Source organism: Nilaparvata lugens, chromosome 9 (genome assembly GCF_014356525.2).
Source record: "Nilaparvata lugens isolate BPH chromosome 9, ASM1435652v1, whole genome shotgun sequence".
NCBI lineage: Eukaryota > Metazoa > Arthropoda > Insecta > Hemiptera > Delphacidae > Nilaparvata > Nilaparvata lugens.
In genome coordinates this window covers 41,886,932-41,902,998 of record NC_052512.1, presented here as the reverse complement: position 1 = coordinate 41,902,998, position 16,067 = coordinate 41,886,932, and the positions used below count along the sequence as shown (strand labels likewise).

General features: G+C 36.2%; 1 protein-coding gene across 1 annotated transcript in view; it reads right to left on the bottom strand.

Moving 5' to 3' along the window:
• LOC111056308 (probable E3 ubiquitin-protein ligase HERC1) overlaps positions 1–16,067 on the bottom strand; it is a 151,523-nt gene that overhangs the window by 37,814 nt on the left and 97,642 nt on the right. The window contains exons 29-31 of the mRNA XM_039435338.1: positions 12,960–13,235; positions 8,834–9,005; positions 1,911–2,083 (exon numbers count right to left, since the gene is read on the bottom strand). Of these exons, the coding sequence (XP_039291272.1) occupies positions 1,911–2,083; positions 8,834–9,005; positions 12,960–13,235 (621 nt within the window). The remainder of the gene's footprint in view (positions 1–1,910; positions 2,084–8,833; positions 9,006–12,959; positions 13,236–16,067) is intronic.

Here is a 16,067-nt window from a genome sequence, read left to right as displayed (position 1 = left end):
ACTGAAAGCCGGCGTTGAATGGCATCAATGGAAAGGCGTTGCAAATGGCCGAACTGGGCAGGGACCGTCGGCACTCCCAGTCGCCCGCCTGCGACCACGGCGACCCCTTTGCCGCCTCGCATCCGGCACGGCGCTGACCAGGCGGCACTGTGAGTACGCCCTGTCGAGATCTGAAACATTTACATCAATCTCTCATCAAAAACATACCATCTATTTTGAACATATCAGTGTATAACCATAGAGAAACAATAGCGTAAGTAGATGATATCCCATGGTATAGGGCGTTTATGTAGCAACTTTTCTGTTATCTCAAGTCGATTAAAACTGTCGATTATTGTATATTTTTACTGTTTATTTGGGGGTGAGAGTGTATGAACGGCACAATATGAGAGACTACCAGCGTCACACACCTTTTTGGGAGAGAAATACGTGGACTATCGGCTTGAGATAACAGTAAACGTTGCGACATAAACGCCCTATACCAAACTCATCAAAACGGGAGTGTCTCGATTGGACCAGGTGTTCAATTATACCAGGTCCTATTCTACAATGAAGCTCCAAAACCTGGTACAATCGAACTACTGGACTAATCGAGACGGGATGCTTCGATTAGCCCAGTAGTTCGATTGTACCAGGGGCCCGTTTCACAAAGGAACAAGTAGGTTACAAGTCTTGTTGCCGACCATGGTTTTGGAGAACAGCTGATTACAAGCGTTTCACAAAAGCAGAATTGTAAACTGGTAGTTACAATGAATTTCTACAAGTTTACAAGTGATTTGCTTGTTACGAACAAGTGTTTCATAAAGATTTTCATTGTAGCCAACAATTTTTGTCGAAATTACTTGTTCGTAACTATGAAATTTCTACCGAAGTGGAAAGCTATGTAAAGGATTTACAAGTGATGTTTACTATTGAAATACTTGTAGACTTGTAAAATTGTAAACTTAAGGATCATAAATTTTTGTGAAACGTGAGTACTTGTAAACTTTTAAATTATGATACTCGTAATAAAAACTCAATGAATATAATGGAATGGAATGCTCAAAAAAGAGAAATAATGAGATGGAATCGCGAAAAACCCTGTTTTTGACAACATTTTCTCTTTTTTAGCCGCCATCTTGAATTGCATTTGACCGAAATTGTCCGTGTCGGATCCTTATATTGTAAGGACCTTAAGTTCTAAATTTCAAGTCATTCCGCTAATTGGGAGATGAGATATCGTGAACACAGACATATACACTCACATACGCACACACACACAGACCAATACCCAAAAACCACTTTTTTGGACTCAGGGGACCTTGAAACGTATAGAAAACATGTAATTAGGGTACCTTAAATTATTTGGAAAGCAATACTTTCCTTACCTATGGTAATAGGGCAAGGAAAGTAAAAACAGGAAAATATTCTTAAATCGATCTAGGTTTTCAAGATCATAGGCAAAGAAGCTACAGGACCCGGCCTGTACAGACCATGTGTTTGACGACAAATCGGATACATACAAAAATTACAAAATCCTTAATGATTTTTAAAAAATAAATACATTTTAAAATAAATTTGATAAATCCATATGTAAATATGGATAATATGTGTAATTCTCTATTTAATTCCATCTGTAAACTGGTTGGCCGCTATGGCTTCGTATAAAATGAGCGCTGCTATCCAGAGATTGTCAGTTTGGTGTAAGGGTAAGCATTCCTGACTAGCAATTGGGAGGTACCGGGTTCGATTCCCGGGCTGGCAACTAATTTTTGGATAGTAGCTCCATCTAGCTGTTAACCCTGTTGTCAATGTCTGCAGTAGCAGAAGTCTTCGGGGTGATTTGCAGCATTTATTTGGGATTTTCGTTAAATAATAATCATAATTTGATGAATTTTCAAAATGAAATGATTGGTTGATTGATTGAATACCTGTTTAATGTTGCGATTGGAGAGCTGTGTGACCAGTTGTGGCTCCCTGACAACAGCCGTGTGGCCGAGTCCCAGTTGCGAGTCTGCATTGTTGCCCCAGGCCCACACCTTGCCACTAGCACTGAGTGCCAGCGCATGCTCGGCCCCCACACTCACGTCGATGATCTGCTCACCTGTCACCCAATCATATTTCACTTTCAACACTTACAAATCAAATTTTATTTCGCCATAATACAATTAAATTTTCCTACAGTTACGTTGAAAAGTGGCCATTGCTGCACTGATTACAGAACGCAAAGAATCACTTTTCCGCTCTAGTGCGGGAATAGTATATTTCGCACCTAGGGCCGAAAATGAGACTTTTCTGGCTCGAAATCGGTTTTCAAGTCCGAGGCCATAGGCCGAGGACTAGAAAAGATTGAGAGCCGGAAAAACATTTTTTCCCATGGTGAGAACGTTATTTTTCGCCACACAGAAAAATAAACAATATATATATGAAAATAATCTATTGTCTATTATAAGCACTTCCGAAAGCAAAAGTGGAAGGTCATAGCTCTAGCAAATCTGAGGTAATCTGAATATCAGGAAATTGTCCAAGTATTTTATTTTTTATTCTGATTTGTCTAAATAACCTAAAAGATTATGTTCAATTATGTAAGAGGTTGAGTTTAAACTTTTTATTCTTCCAAATGACAATAAGATGATATTATTATAAATGTTTTAATTATTGAATGATAAACACAAATAATGAAAAGTTTTTGATCAGCTGTTTTAGCACACTTGAAATTTGGCCAATCTGAATGTCAATGGAAGTTTAGGTTAGAAGTTCTATCCTACTCTGAAAATCGAATTATTTGAATAGTTTATAATAATATATATCTTATTCATCCAAATAGAATGATAGTATATTATTGCAGAATACTTTATTGAATTCTAGAAACATAAAATGATTCCGTTTATCCACTATGTTCTGTGATAAACGCAGTACTAGGAGGTTTGAGGTTAGATTCTATTATACTCTGAAAATTGAATTTGAATAGTTTATAATATCTCATTTGTATTTCATTCATCCAAATAAAATGATAGTATCTTATTGCAAAATACTTTATTCAATTCTAGAAGCATAAACTTATTCCGTTTCATAAACTATTTTGTAAACACGTTCACATCAAATCAGAATCAGCTGACTTCAAGGTTATTTTACAGCCCTAGGGCCGTAAAAATTTTACCGGCCTGGCCAGAAAACAATCACTTTCGGCCTCCATATGACGCACGTAAACCAGCTCATTACATCCAAGTGGGGCGAAAAAATCTTTTCTGCACTCCAGATTTGCAACATGGCAACGCAAAATACTTAGTAGGTTATATGGAGCAACAGTGCAGCAAAATCAAAATGAAGTTGGTAACAGTGACTGCTGTGGCTGCTATAGTGAGCAGAGGTGCAACCAAGCACAACGCGCTAATTATTAAGTAGATATTATAATGGAGGACAACGACAGCACAGTGCCACCACAGCACACACCACACAGCTGCCCCCCGCCATTCAAACACTACTAAGTTATTTGATGGATTTCAGGCAATTTTACCCATAATTACCCACTTTTCATATTCAATGGTAACTGTAGGAAAAACTTAATGTGAAATACGTGCGCAAAGTTCCTCTGCTGCACTCAACAAACCATTCCGCCCTCGCCTACGGTCGGGCGTAAACGTTTCTTTCGGTGCAGCAAACTGTCACTTTGCGCACTAGTTGCACAAATAACTATTCTATCTTCAATTTATTCATTTCACACACACATACAAGTTTGATACATATTAGCAAAAAGAATACATGCAAACATCAACAACAATCTCTATTTATAAAAATAAATGTATGTTTGTGTGTTAGTTTGTTTGTTCCCTATAGACTCGAAAAATACTAGACAGAAGGGCATGAAATTTTGGGAATATGTTGTGTAAATATTGGGGATGGTTTCTGACCAGAAATTTTAATAGGCGGGCTAATGATGATTATATATTGATCCATTTTACAGACCTATGTTTTCGAAATTGTCGGCCGAGCGGCTAATGTAGAACGGGAAGTTCATCATGATTAAAGATCATGTTGTGATAATATTATCTAGCATCTAAACTTACCAGCTGTAATAAACAAGTAACTCTGTGATAAAATTGTTTACTGGTATCGAAACGGTAGTTTTGAGCACATAGGAAGTCCGTATTGAGATGTAAATGAAAATATTGATTGAAAATATCGAAAATGCTAATCATTTGTTGTAAATAACTACAAAGGTATCATAAAAAGCCTACCGAGTTGAAAGCAGAGAAAAGTCGGGAGAAAATACTATGCTACTACAAGTTATCAATTGCATGCCTGTTTGCATGCAATGAATAATCCACTCGACAGCTGATTTATGATGAATAATTCTGTAGTCTGATAATATAACGGTAATATTGGCGGGTGAAGGAGGCTCCTTTACCTTTTATAATTATTATCCTTGAAATGCGAAATTTCCAATAAATATTTTATATATATGTCGACGTGCAATTTAAAAAGGAACATACCAGTCGAATTTCATGGAAATCTATTGCCGCGTTTCGCCGTAAATGCGCAACATAAATATAAACATAAAGAGAAATGCAAACCCGTCGACTGGAATCTTGGACCTCACTTCGCTCGGTCAAAAATCAGACTAAAGAATTATCCATCAAAAATCAGCTGACAAGTGATTACACAGATGTATGGAGAAGCCAGTCTATTGCTGTATTTCCATAAGGTCTATAGTTTCAATCAGGTACTTGTGGATGAGAATACTGCGTGAAGTCTACTGTTCACAGAACTACTAGTATAAAAGGAAAAAGGAGCCTCCTTCATACGCCAATATTAGAGTAAAAATCAGACTATAGAATTATTCATCATAAATCAGCTGACAAGTGATTACACAGATGTATGGAGAAGCCAGTCTATTGCTGTATTTCCATAAGGTCTATAGTTTCAATCAGGTACTTGTGGATGAGAATACTGCGTGAGGTCTACTGTTCACAGAACTACTAGTATAAAAGGAAAAAGGAGCCTCCTTCATACGCCAATATTAGAGTAAAAATCAGACTATAGAATTATCCATCAAAAATCAGCTGACAAGTGATTACACAGATGTATGGAGAAGCCAGTCTATTGCTGTATTTCCATAAGGTCTATAGTTTCAATCAGGTACTTGTGGATGAGAATACTCATTCATTGACGATCGGTCAATGAATATTTCACTGCACTACACTTTCTTCTTACGTCGTTTTATCATCGAGGTTAGGTACCTTGTTTTTGTGGTGAACTCCTACCGGTTAAATTTGACTATTTACATAATATGTGTGGCAACAAATTAAAATCAAAACAAAATATAATCAAAATCAAAATAAAATAACATGGAGCAAAATAAGTGAGTAATCAATAGTCGCTGACACTATCTATAAAAATAAAAATCGAGCCTCAAATTTTGACATCCAATAACTTTTTTATGTGTGCACCGAATTTGATGAATTTTTTCAGTTGTGTTAGTTATGTTCAGGACCAGGTTTATGGCCTATCAAATTTAGAATCCGACTTCAGGACTCTTTCCTACGGTCCTTCAAAGTTTGCATGTAATCCTTATGGGAGAAGATTTGTGAGCTGGCCACACACAGACATAAAAATCAGCTGTTATAATTATTGCATCATCCAACAGTCGTCGGTAGATAGTAGACAAGAATGTGTGCTGCTCCATAACCGCCCATGTATTTTATTCTAAAAACAAAATGACTGTTCTGTGTGTAACCATCCAGCATTGTGGGCTCAGGTTAATGACATTGATTTGTTTTGAATAATTTGTGCTGTCTTCGGTGTTCAGAATTAATTGAAATTTAGTAAATTATTTATTTGCAGTTGGAAAATAATCTATATAAATACAATGCCACATTGCGCCTTCTCAGGTGTGCATCCAGCTATAGTTTGTGATGAGATGCATTAACTATTTGGCGGTACGAAGTTCGCCGGGCCAGCTAGTAGTTAATGCATCTCATGACAAACTTTAGCTGGATGCACACCTGAGGAGGCGCGATGCGGAATTTAGCATCCAGGTGCTTCTTGCTTATTGGTTTGAATGGAAGAACTCACACACACTGAATCGGGCATGGCGTGGACCGGTGTGATAAGGCAATCTCCGTAAGATCAACACTTAGTATCACCAAGCCGCGCCTCCTCAGGTGTGCTTAGCCTTAGCTTAATCTGATGCACTATATTTTTATGAAAATTATCCAACAATCAGTATTTACATTTATATCTCAATATGGACATCCTATGTGCTCAGTTACCGTTGTTCAGCAGTTTGTATTTTTAGATATAGTTGAATGCAGCTTGCTGGGAAATTGAATGATATGTAATGGAACGGTGTGATAAGGTAATCTCAAACTATTTGGCGGTACGAAGTTCGCCGGGCCAGCTAGTAATCAATAAATACAGAGTAAAAAAATCTGGTGTAGTACACTCACACAACTTTCCTTGCTCATTGAACTGTAAGCCTCATTCTTAAACGAGAATAATTTAGGGGATTAACATAATGACGATTGGCGGCAACATATTTGAAACTACGATCAGACTACTGTTTATGTGTATATATAATTGTTTTCATAGTACTTTTTCCTTTGTGTAAATTGTGAAATTCGATAATATTTTCTGGAAGTCGTCAAAACAGCTGTTCTACAGATGAAATATCTCGACTATGTGTACTTCTCCTCAAGCACGAGAGGGAGGTTACAAAGACCATTTCTCAAAGATGGGGTGGACCCCCCATTAGTTTCCCAGAAATGAGACTCATGTCAGTTGATAGGGCTCATAAATAACTATCCATGATATAAATTTGAAGAAAATCGCTAGAACCGTTTTCGAAAAAACCGTGAAAAACATGGTTCTTTAGTAATTATCCGCCATTTTTCTCAAGAATATTACGGAGCCTCTGCAATTTTTCCAGAAATGAGACTCATGTCAGTTGATAGGGCTCATAAATAACTATCCATGATATAAATTTGAAGAAAATCGCTAGAACCGTTTTCGAGAAAACCGTGAAAAACATGGTTTTTTAGTAATTATCCGCCATTTTTCTCAAGAATATTACGGAGCCTCTGCAATTTTTCCAGAAATGAGACTCATGTCAGAAGTTAGGGCTTATAAATAGCTATACATGGTATAAATTTGAAGAAAAACGTTAGAGCCGTTTTCGAGAAAACCGTGAGAAACATGGTTTTTTAGTAATCATCCGCCATCTTGAATTGAATTTTATTGAATTTCTTATTGTCGGATCCTCATGGTATAAGGGGCTTGAGTTTAAAATTTCAAGTCAATCGGTTAATTAGGAATGGAGTAATCGTGTCCACAGACATACACACATGCACACACACACACACACACACACAGACAGACAAACACCCAAAAATCATGTTTTTGGACTCAGGGGACCTTGAAACGTATAGCAATACTTTCCTTACCTATGGTAATAGGGCAAGGAAATTAAATAACAAAAGATAAACATCCCAAGCCTTAGACTCGTTTGTGTTGGATAAAATGGTAATAGTTTCGAGTGGATAATTATGATTGTATTTTTTTACTTTCCTTGCCCTATTACTATAGGTAAGGAAAGTATTGCTTTCCAAAAAAAATAAGGTACCCTAATTTCAAGTTTTCTATAAGTTTCAAGGTCCCCTGAGTCTAAAAACATGATTTTTGGGTGTTGGTCTGTGTGTGTATATGTGTGTGTGTGTGTGTGTGTGTATGTCTGTGAACACGATAACTCCATTCCTAATCAACCGATTGACTTGAAATTTTAAACTTAAGGTCCTTGTACCATAAGGATCCGACAATAAGAAATTCAATAAAATTCAATTCAAGATGGCGGAAAAAATGGCGGATAATTACTAAAAAACCATGATTTCACGTTTTTCTCAAAAACGGCTCTAACGATTTTCTTCAAATTTATACCATGGATAGCTATTTATAAGCCCTATGAACTGACATGAGTCTCATTTCTGGGAAAATTCCACGAGCTCCGTAATATTCTTGAGAAAAATGGCGGATAATGACTAAAAAACCATGTTTTTCACGGTTTTCTCGAAAACGGCTTCAACGATTTCCTTCAAATTTATACCATGGATAGCTATTTATAAGCCCTATCAACTGACATATGTCTCATTTCTGAGAAAATTCCAGGAGCTCCGTAATATTCTTGAGAAAAATGGCGGATGATGACCAAAACACCATGTTTTTCACGATTTTCTCAAAAATTACTTGATCAATTTTTTTCATATTCATACCCTGTATAGTTATTTATCGGCTCTATTAACTGGAATGAGTCTCCTTTCTGAGAAACTAATGAGGGGTCCACCCCATCCTTGAGAAATGGACTTTGTAGCCTCTTTCTCGTGCTTGAGGTAGGTAGGTAGAGCAGTTCATAAAAAGAACACATCGAGATATTTCATCTGTAGAACAGCTGTTTTGACGACTTTTAAAAAATATCGAATTTCACAATTTACACAAAGGAAAAAGTACTCTGAAAACAACTATACACATATACAGAAGTCTGATCGTAGTTTCAAATATGTTGCCGCCAATCGTAACTTTGTTATTCCCCTAAATCATTCTCGTTTAAGAATGAGGCTTATAGTTCAATGAGCAAGGAAAGTTGTGTGAGTGTACCACACCAGATTTTTTTTTGGAAAGCAATACTTCCCTTACCTATGGTAATAGAGCAAGGAAATTAAATAACAAAAGATAAACATCCCGAGACTTAGACTCGTTTGTGTTGGATAAAATGGTGATAGTTTCGAGTGGATAATTATGATTGTATTTTTAGTTTTATTATGTGTTTGTGTTGAATAAATTGCTGACAGTACAAAGTGGGTACCTGCGAGTGCGGGCACCAGTTGCGGTCGATTGGCGCCGCGCGTGCGACAGTGTGGCTGGCCGATTAGTCGCTCCATGCCACACGTCCACACACGGCCGTCTGCACCCACGAACACCGTGAACTGTGTGCCGCAACACACTTTCTTGATCTTCTCGCCAGACAGCGCCTCCACCTAATCAAATCAAATCAGTAATATTTATGGGACAAACAATTTTTTTTTTGTGTAGTTGAGAAGTTGATATTGTGGTAATTATTCATATTGAATGAAAAAGACTAAGAAATTGTCAAAAAACCACTGATTTATTGATAATTAGAAAAACCGGTTTTGGTTATTACACCATTGTCAATCTTTGAAAAACTGAGTTTTTCTAAGTATCAATAAATATGTGGTTTTTGACAATTTCTTAGTCTTTTTCATTCAATCTCTTTCTCGCTTTGCTCTGTTGCCAGATCGTCTTCCAACAATGTAGAATTATTTAACAAAATATTTCATCTTATCTATGTAACTTCATTATGAAATAATTTAGAAATATAATTTCTTGCTTCATAGAATATAATTGTTTAAATATTCTAAACGAGAAAGAACAGTTAATATTACATCAATAAACCTGTATCAGCTACCGTCTATAGAAGGCATTGACAAGACTAGGCAGGCGATCATGCCCTTGACCATGAGCAGTACTCGCCTACAAGTATAAATTCTGCTGCTCTTGTATTTAGTTTTAGTTTATGAGAGATTGACAATGGTGTAATAACCGAAACCAGTCTTTCTAATTATCAATAAATCAGTGGTTTTTTGACAATTTCTTAGTCTTTTTCATTCAATAAGCACAAACAATTAATAATTTACAACGCAAAAAGTGACTAACGTGTTAAATCAAATTTATTTATTGTCTCAAAAACTAATCTATATAAAAGCGAAATTTTAAAGGTAAAAATCATAGAAAAAAAGAAATCCTTTTTAAAATAAGTTATTTCATTGGAAATAATTCTGAAATAAACGTTCAATTATTATTTATACCTGTACAAGTAGGTCTAACCTAAACGTGTATAGTGAGGTCCACGTTATAATGACAGTATTTGATCAACTTTGGTTTTGCTATCCTTATCTATCATTCGACAAAGCCGGTGGTACTATCCTTTTCTAGGTCCACAACGATGCCAATTATGTTTTTGACAGTGTAGAAATATAATTAATTAATGAAGAGAATCGGCATCGCTATTCTTCTATCTTTAGCCACTGTCATTATAACGTGGACCTCACTATAGGCTAACTGAAGCATGGATGGTTGGTTATCAACTTTTAAAATGCCATTTCAGGTATTTAAAATTGTGTTTCTCATACGGTAATGTCATAGAGAAACAATAGCGTAAGTAGATATCCCATGGTATAGGGCGTTCATGTCGCAGCTTTTACTGTTATCTCAAGCCGATTACTGTTGATTATTGTCGAATTTTACTGGCACAATATGAGAGACTTCCAGCGTCACACAGCTTCACGGGAAAGAATTACATGAACTATCGGCTTGAGATAACAGGAAAAGCTGCGACATAAACGTCCTATACCATGGAATATCTACTTATGCTATTGTGTCTCTATGGTAATGTCTAAAAATTATTTCATTGTTTCAAAAATATATTTTAAATCAATTATACGACTTGTGTACCAAAGTATTTCGATAAAATGAAGAAAAAAATGGTGGCTGAGAATTGTTAGTCTACTTTTGTACAGTCACTGTCAAATTAAAAATAAAATATTCTGGCAAACTGGCAACATTGCAAAGCTAGAGAGAGATAGCGCTGTTTTGTTATATGATAGAAAGGGACAGCAACAGTATTGTCAAAAATTATAGACAAATGGGAATCCTTTTCAAAATAAGTAATTTCATTGGAAATAATTCTGAGATAACCCTTCAATTATTATTTATACCGGTACGAGTAGGTCTAACCTAGTGAGTTTATTATATTATTAAGTTCAGAACCCTATTATACTAGTAGTTCTGTGAACAGTAGACCTCACGCAGTATTCTCATCCACAAGTACCTGATTGAAACTATAGACCTTATGGAAATTTACAGCAATAGACTGGCTTCTCCACACATCTGTGTAATCACTTGTCAGCTGATTTATGATGAATAATTCTATAGTCTGATTTTTACTCTAATATTGGCGTATGAAGGAGGCTCCTTTTCCCTTTTATATTATCCTTGAAATGCAAAATTTCCAAAAACCTTGTATATACGTCGACGCGCAATTAAAAAAGGAACATACCTGTCAAATTGCATGAAAATCTATTACCGCGTTTCGCCGTAAATGCGCAACATATAAACATTTAAACATTTAAAAATTACGAGAAATGCCAAACCGTCGACTTGAATCTTGGACCTCACTTCGCTCGGTCAAAAATCAGACTAAAATATTATTCATCAAAAATCAGCTGACAAGTGATTACACAGATGTGTGGAGAAGCCAGTCTATTGCTGTATTTCCATGAGGTCTATAGTTTCAATCAGGTGCTTGTGGATGAGAATACTACGTGAGGTATACTGTTCACAGAACTACTAGTATAATAGGGTTCTGAACTTAATAATATACTAAACTCACTTCGCTCGGTCAAAAATCAGACTAAAGAATTATCCATCAAGAATCAGCTGATAAGTGATTACACAGATGGTGGAGAAGCCAGTCTATTGCTGTATTTCCATAAGGTCTATAGTTTCAATCAGGTACTTGTGGATGAGAATACTGCGTGAGGTCTACTGTTCACAGAACTACTAGTATAAAAGGAATAAGGAGCCTCCTTCATACGCCAATATTGGAGTAGAAATCAGACTATAGAATTATTCATCATAAATCAGCTGACAAGTGATTACACAGATGTGTGGAGAAGCCAGTCTATTGCTGTATTTCCATAAGGTCTATAGCAGTGGTCGTCAAACTTATGAGCCTGTGAGCTAGAATAGCATTTATAAATCTTCTAGTGAGCTACCAAGGAATATTAGAATAAAGAAAGTATCTTTTATTGCCTATAAAGATACATTTCTAGTGTTCAAATCTACTTATAGCAAAAAGTATAACAAAAGTTGAAATGTACATTACAATGAGAGCACTAGAACTCTTTTTGGCCATCAAATATTTTCTTGATGTTTGGAATGAATATTGTAGCCGCCATTCTGATGCAGTTGTCCAAAAAATTCCTATATCGATTTTTTATGAATTTCATACTTGAAAAAGATGATTCACACAAGTAGGTACAGCTGAGCATAACTTTCAACCTCAATGCAACTTGAATTAATAATTGGATATTTTTCTTTGGGGACTAGAGCCAAATATTTCCAGTTGTGGAAAGTGATCTGAGAGACAAGATCATTTTAAAAATCCACAAATTCCATTTCAAGTGAAGCCTGATCTCCACCAAAATGTTTTACAACAAGCTGCAAAATCCACAAATTCCACAATCCACAAATTCCATTTCAACTGAAGCCTGATCTCCACCAAAAAGTTTCTTAACAAGCTACAAAATCTTCTGTATCGATCTCTACAAAAGGAGAATTGGCGAATTGTACCATATTCGATATGCTTTTAAAATCTTGAAATCGTTGATCAAACTGTTGTCTCAGTCTGAATTGTAAAGTATTCTTGGTTATTGCTGCGGTGCTGTGGAGGATTATTCTAGTCATTAATTTTTTTCAGACTGGAAGAAAAGTGTATTATATTCAAACTGAATGACATTCTTTTCCCACATCTCAAGCTGCTTGGAAAACGATTTTACAGTTCAAATCATTCCACCGATGTCCTTATCTTTCCCTTGAAGCTGCAAATTCAAATCATTCAACTTCCCAGTTATATCTGTGAAAATGCAAAATTTTGTAGCCATGTTTCTCAATGCATGGTTGACAACCCAAGCATTTCTGTGAGCTACCAAGAACCACCCCATGAGCTACCGGTAGCTCGCGATCGACTGTTTGGCGACCACTGGTCTACAGTTTCAATCAGGTACCGTACTTGTGGATGAGAATACTGCTTGAGGTCTACTGTTCACAGAACTACTAGTTATTAAGTAAGTTTAAGTTTTCCATTCTGTAATAAGTCTTCACTAGAATGTCTCGTTATTTTTTGGACGAACCTTGTGGGGAGTGGTCTTGGTGGTGCAGTGGCCGAGACCCAGTTTGCCATAGTCGGTGTCGCCGAACGACCACACGGTGGCGCCGTCACTCGACACACACACGGTGTGGTTGAGGCCACAGGCCACCTGGCCCACACCCGTCACCCCCACCACTCTCTCGGGCAGGCTCTTGTTGAGGCACGGCCCGTGGCCCAGCCGGCCGTAGTCCCCGTTGCCAAACGTCAACAGCTTCCCGTCGCTGGTCACCACTGCGCTGTGCTTGAATCCGCACGCCACCTGTGGACACAACCAAAACAGGATGAAGAAGTGGGAGAAGAAGAATATATCACATTGAAGAATAAGAAGAAGAGGTTGATTGATTGATTGATTGAGTACTTTATTTATGTAGATTACAATATATACTGTCTTATACACTTATATACAATAGCTTACAATACAGCAATTTACATGATATAGACTAAGAAAATAATTATTGAACTGTATATGATATGAAAAAGCAATTTGTAATATAATAACTATAGATAATTATATTGTTATACATCTACATAAATTGGCGGAGCTTTGGACATATCAATGTCCATTCTTCGGAAAGAATATTAAAAATATCCTCCCCACTAACTCTCTACCAAAAGGTAGAGGTAGAGGTAGAAGAATAATGAGGAGAAGGAGGAAGAAGAAGTTTCAACCTTCATATTGAATGAAAAAGACTACGAAATTGTCAGAAAACCACTGATTTATTGATAACTAGCAGGTAACCCGTGCTCCGCAAGGGTCTATTTTAAAACTTTACAAACTGAAAACTTGACGTAATAAAATATTGGATAATTGAAAATAGGCCTATAACCATCCTCGGTTAATAAAGAATCTTTATGCAAATTTTAAATTAATCAGTCCAGTAGTTGAGACGTGATGATGCGTCAATAGTTATTTGTGCAACTAGTGCGCAAAGTGACAGTTTGCTACACCGAAAGAAACGTTTACGCCCGAGCCGTAGGCGAGGGCGGAATGGTTTCTTGAGTGCAGCAGAGGAACTTTGCGCACGTATTTCACATTAAGTTTTTCCTACAGTTACCATTGAATATGAAATGTGGGTAGTTATGGGTAAAATTGCCTGAAATCCATCAAATGTTTTTCTGTGTAATTTTATTATTGATAAAAACCTTAATCCTAAAATCCTAAAGTCCTCGTTGTCGTTGGTTATAATATATAATGAATAATAATTAGCGCGTTGTGCTTCGTTGCACCTCTGCTCACTATAGCAGCCACAGCAGTCACTGTTACCAACTTCATTTTGATTTTGCTGCACTGTTGCTCCATATAACCTACTAAGTATTTTGCGTTGCCATGTTGCAAATCTGGAGTGCAGAAAAATTTTTCCCGCACTAGAGCGGAAAAGTGATTCTTTGCGTTCTGTAATCAGTGCAGCAATGGCCACTTTTCAACGTAACTGTAGGAAAACATAATTTTCCTATCCCGTTACATGTATAAGCCAGTTCTTTCCTTTATTATTAGTATAGATACGGTAACTGAAGAAAACATAATACTTTAAAAACTCATAGTATCGATTGGATCCTCCTCAATTTTGAATCTGGCAGCCTTTTGCTTCCCCAATTCCAAACAAAATACCTACAAATTCGTTTCACTCCTAATTTTGTGTCTAATAGTAGGCCGACATTATAACTGAAGAATATCAACTATAACGGTACTAATTTTATTATGATCTATCTATGCATGCATTTCTTATGAATTCCAATGACACATCATGAAACCCATGTCCATTTCATTTGTACTGGTTGCAAAATTTTACATAGAATAATTATTAATGAAATCTATGATCAATCTTGATGAAAAAAAATTCCTTCAAAAAATAATTTTTATTAATACATTTCGAGGGAAAAAATTAAGTACAAAAAAAACCTAGGCACACTCGCGCCGCAACCGAGTACTCTACCTCTAGACCACAGCTGCGTTCAAACAAGATGCCTTGAACTAACGTTATAACTTTCTTACTAATAAACAATAGTATATTTCGCACCTAGGGCCGAAAATGAGACTTTTCCGGCACGAAATCAGTTTTCAAGTCCGAGGCCGTAGGCCGAGGACTAGAAAAGATTGAGAGCCGGAAAAAACATTTTTGCCCGTGGTGCGAACGCTATTTTTCGCCACACAGAAAAATAAACAATATATAATTATATATATAATAATAATTGTTTATTAAGCACTTCCAAAAGCAAAAGTGGAAGGTCATAGTCTAGCAAATCTGAGGTAATCTGAATATCAGGAAATTGTCCAAGTATTTTTATTTTTTATTCTGATTTGTCTATACTTTTTTATTCTTTTAAATGACAATAAGATGATATTATTATAAACGTTTTAATTATTATTGAATAATGAAAAGTGTTTTGATCAGCTGTTTTAGCACACTTGAAATTTGGCCAATCTGAATGTCAACGTCAACAATGCTTGTTGTCGACTTCGGAAGTTTAGATTAGAAGTTTTTATCCTACTCTGAAAATCGAATTTGAATAGTTTAAAATATATATCTTATCTGTATTTCATTCATCCAAATAAAATGATAGTATATTATTGCAGAATACTTTATTCAATTCTAGAAGCATAAACTGATTCAGTTTCATAAACTATTTTGTAAACACGTTCACATCAAATCAGAATCAGGTGACTTCAAGGCTATTTTACAGCCCTAGGGCCGTAAAAATTTTACCGGCCCTGGTCAGAAAACAATCACTTTCGGCCTTCATATGACGCACGAAAACCAGCTCATTACATCCGAGTGGGGCGAAAACACATTTTCAACAATGTAAGCTATTCTGTATGAAATTTCATGTCCCTAAAATGGAATTTGAACATTAATTATGAAAAATCTAGAAAGAAAATTGAAATTTGGGCTTCGAGGTGCACGATTTTGATATTTTTAGAATCTATGTGCAAAATTTGGAGATCTAAATCATTACCGTTTTTCCGGTATGCAATCCACAAGTTGACATGTTTTGATGCGAACAAACACAACCCTACTCTCTCTTATTATATAGATTAGAAAGACCGGTTTCGGTTATTACACCATTGTCAATCTCTGATAAACATCAGTTT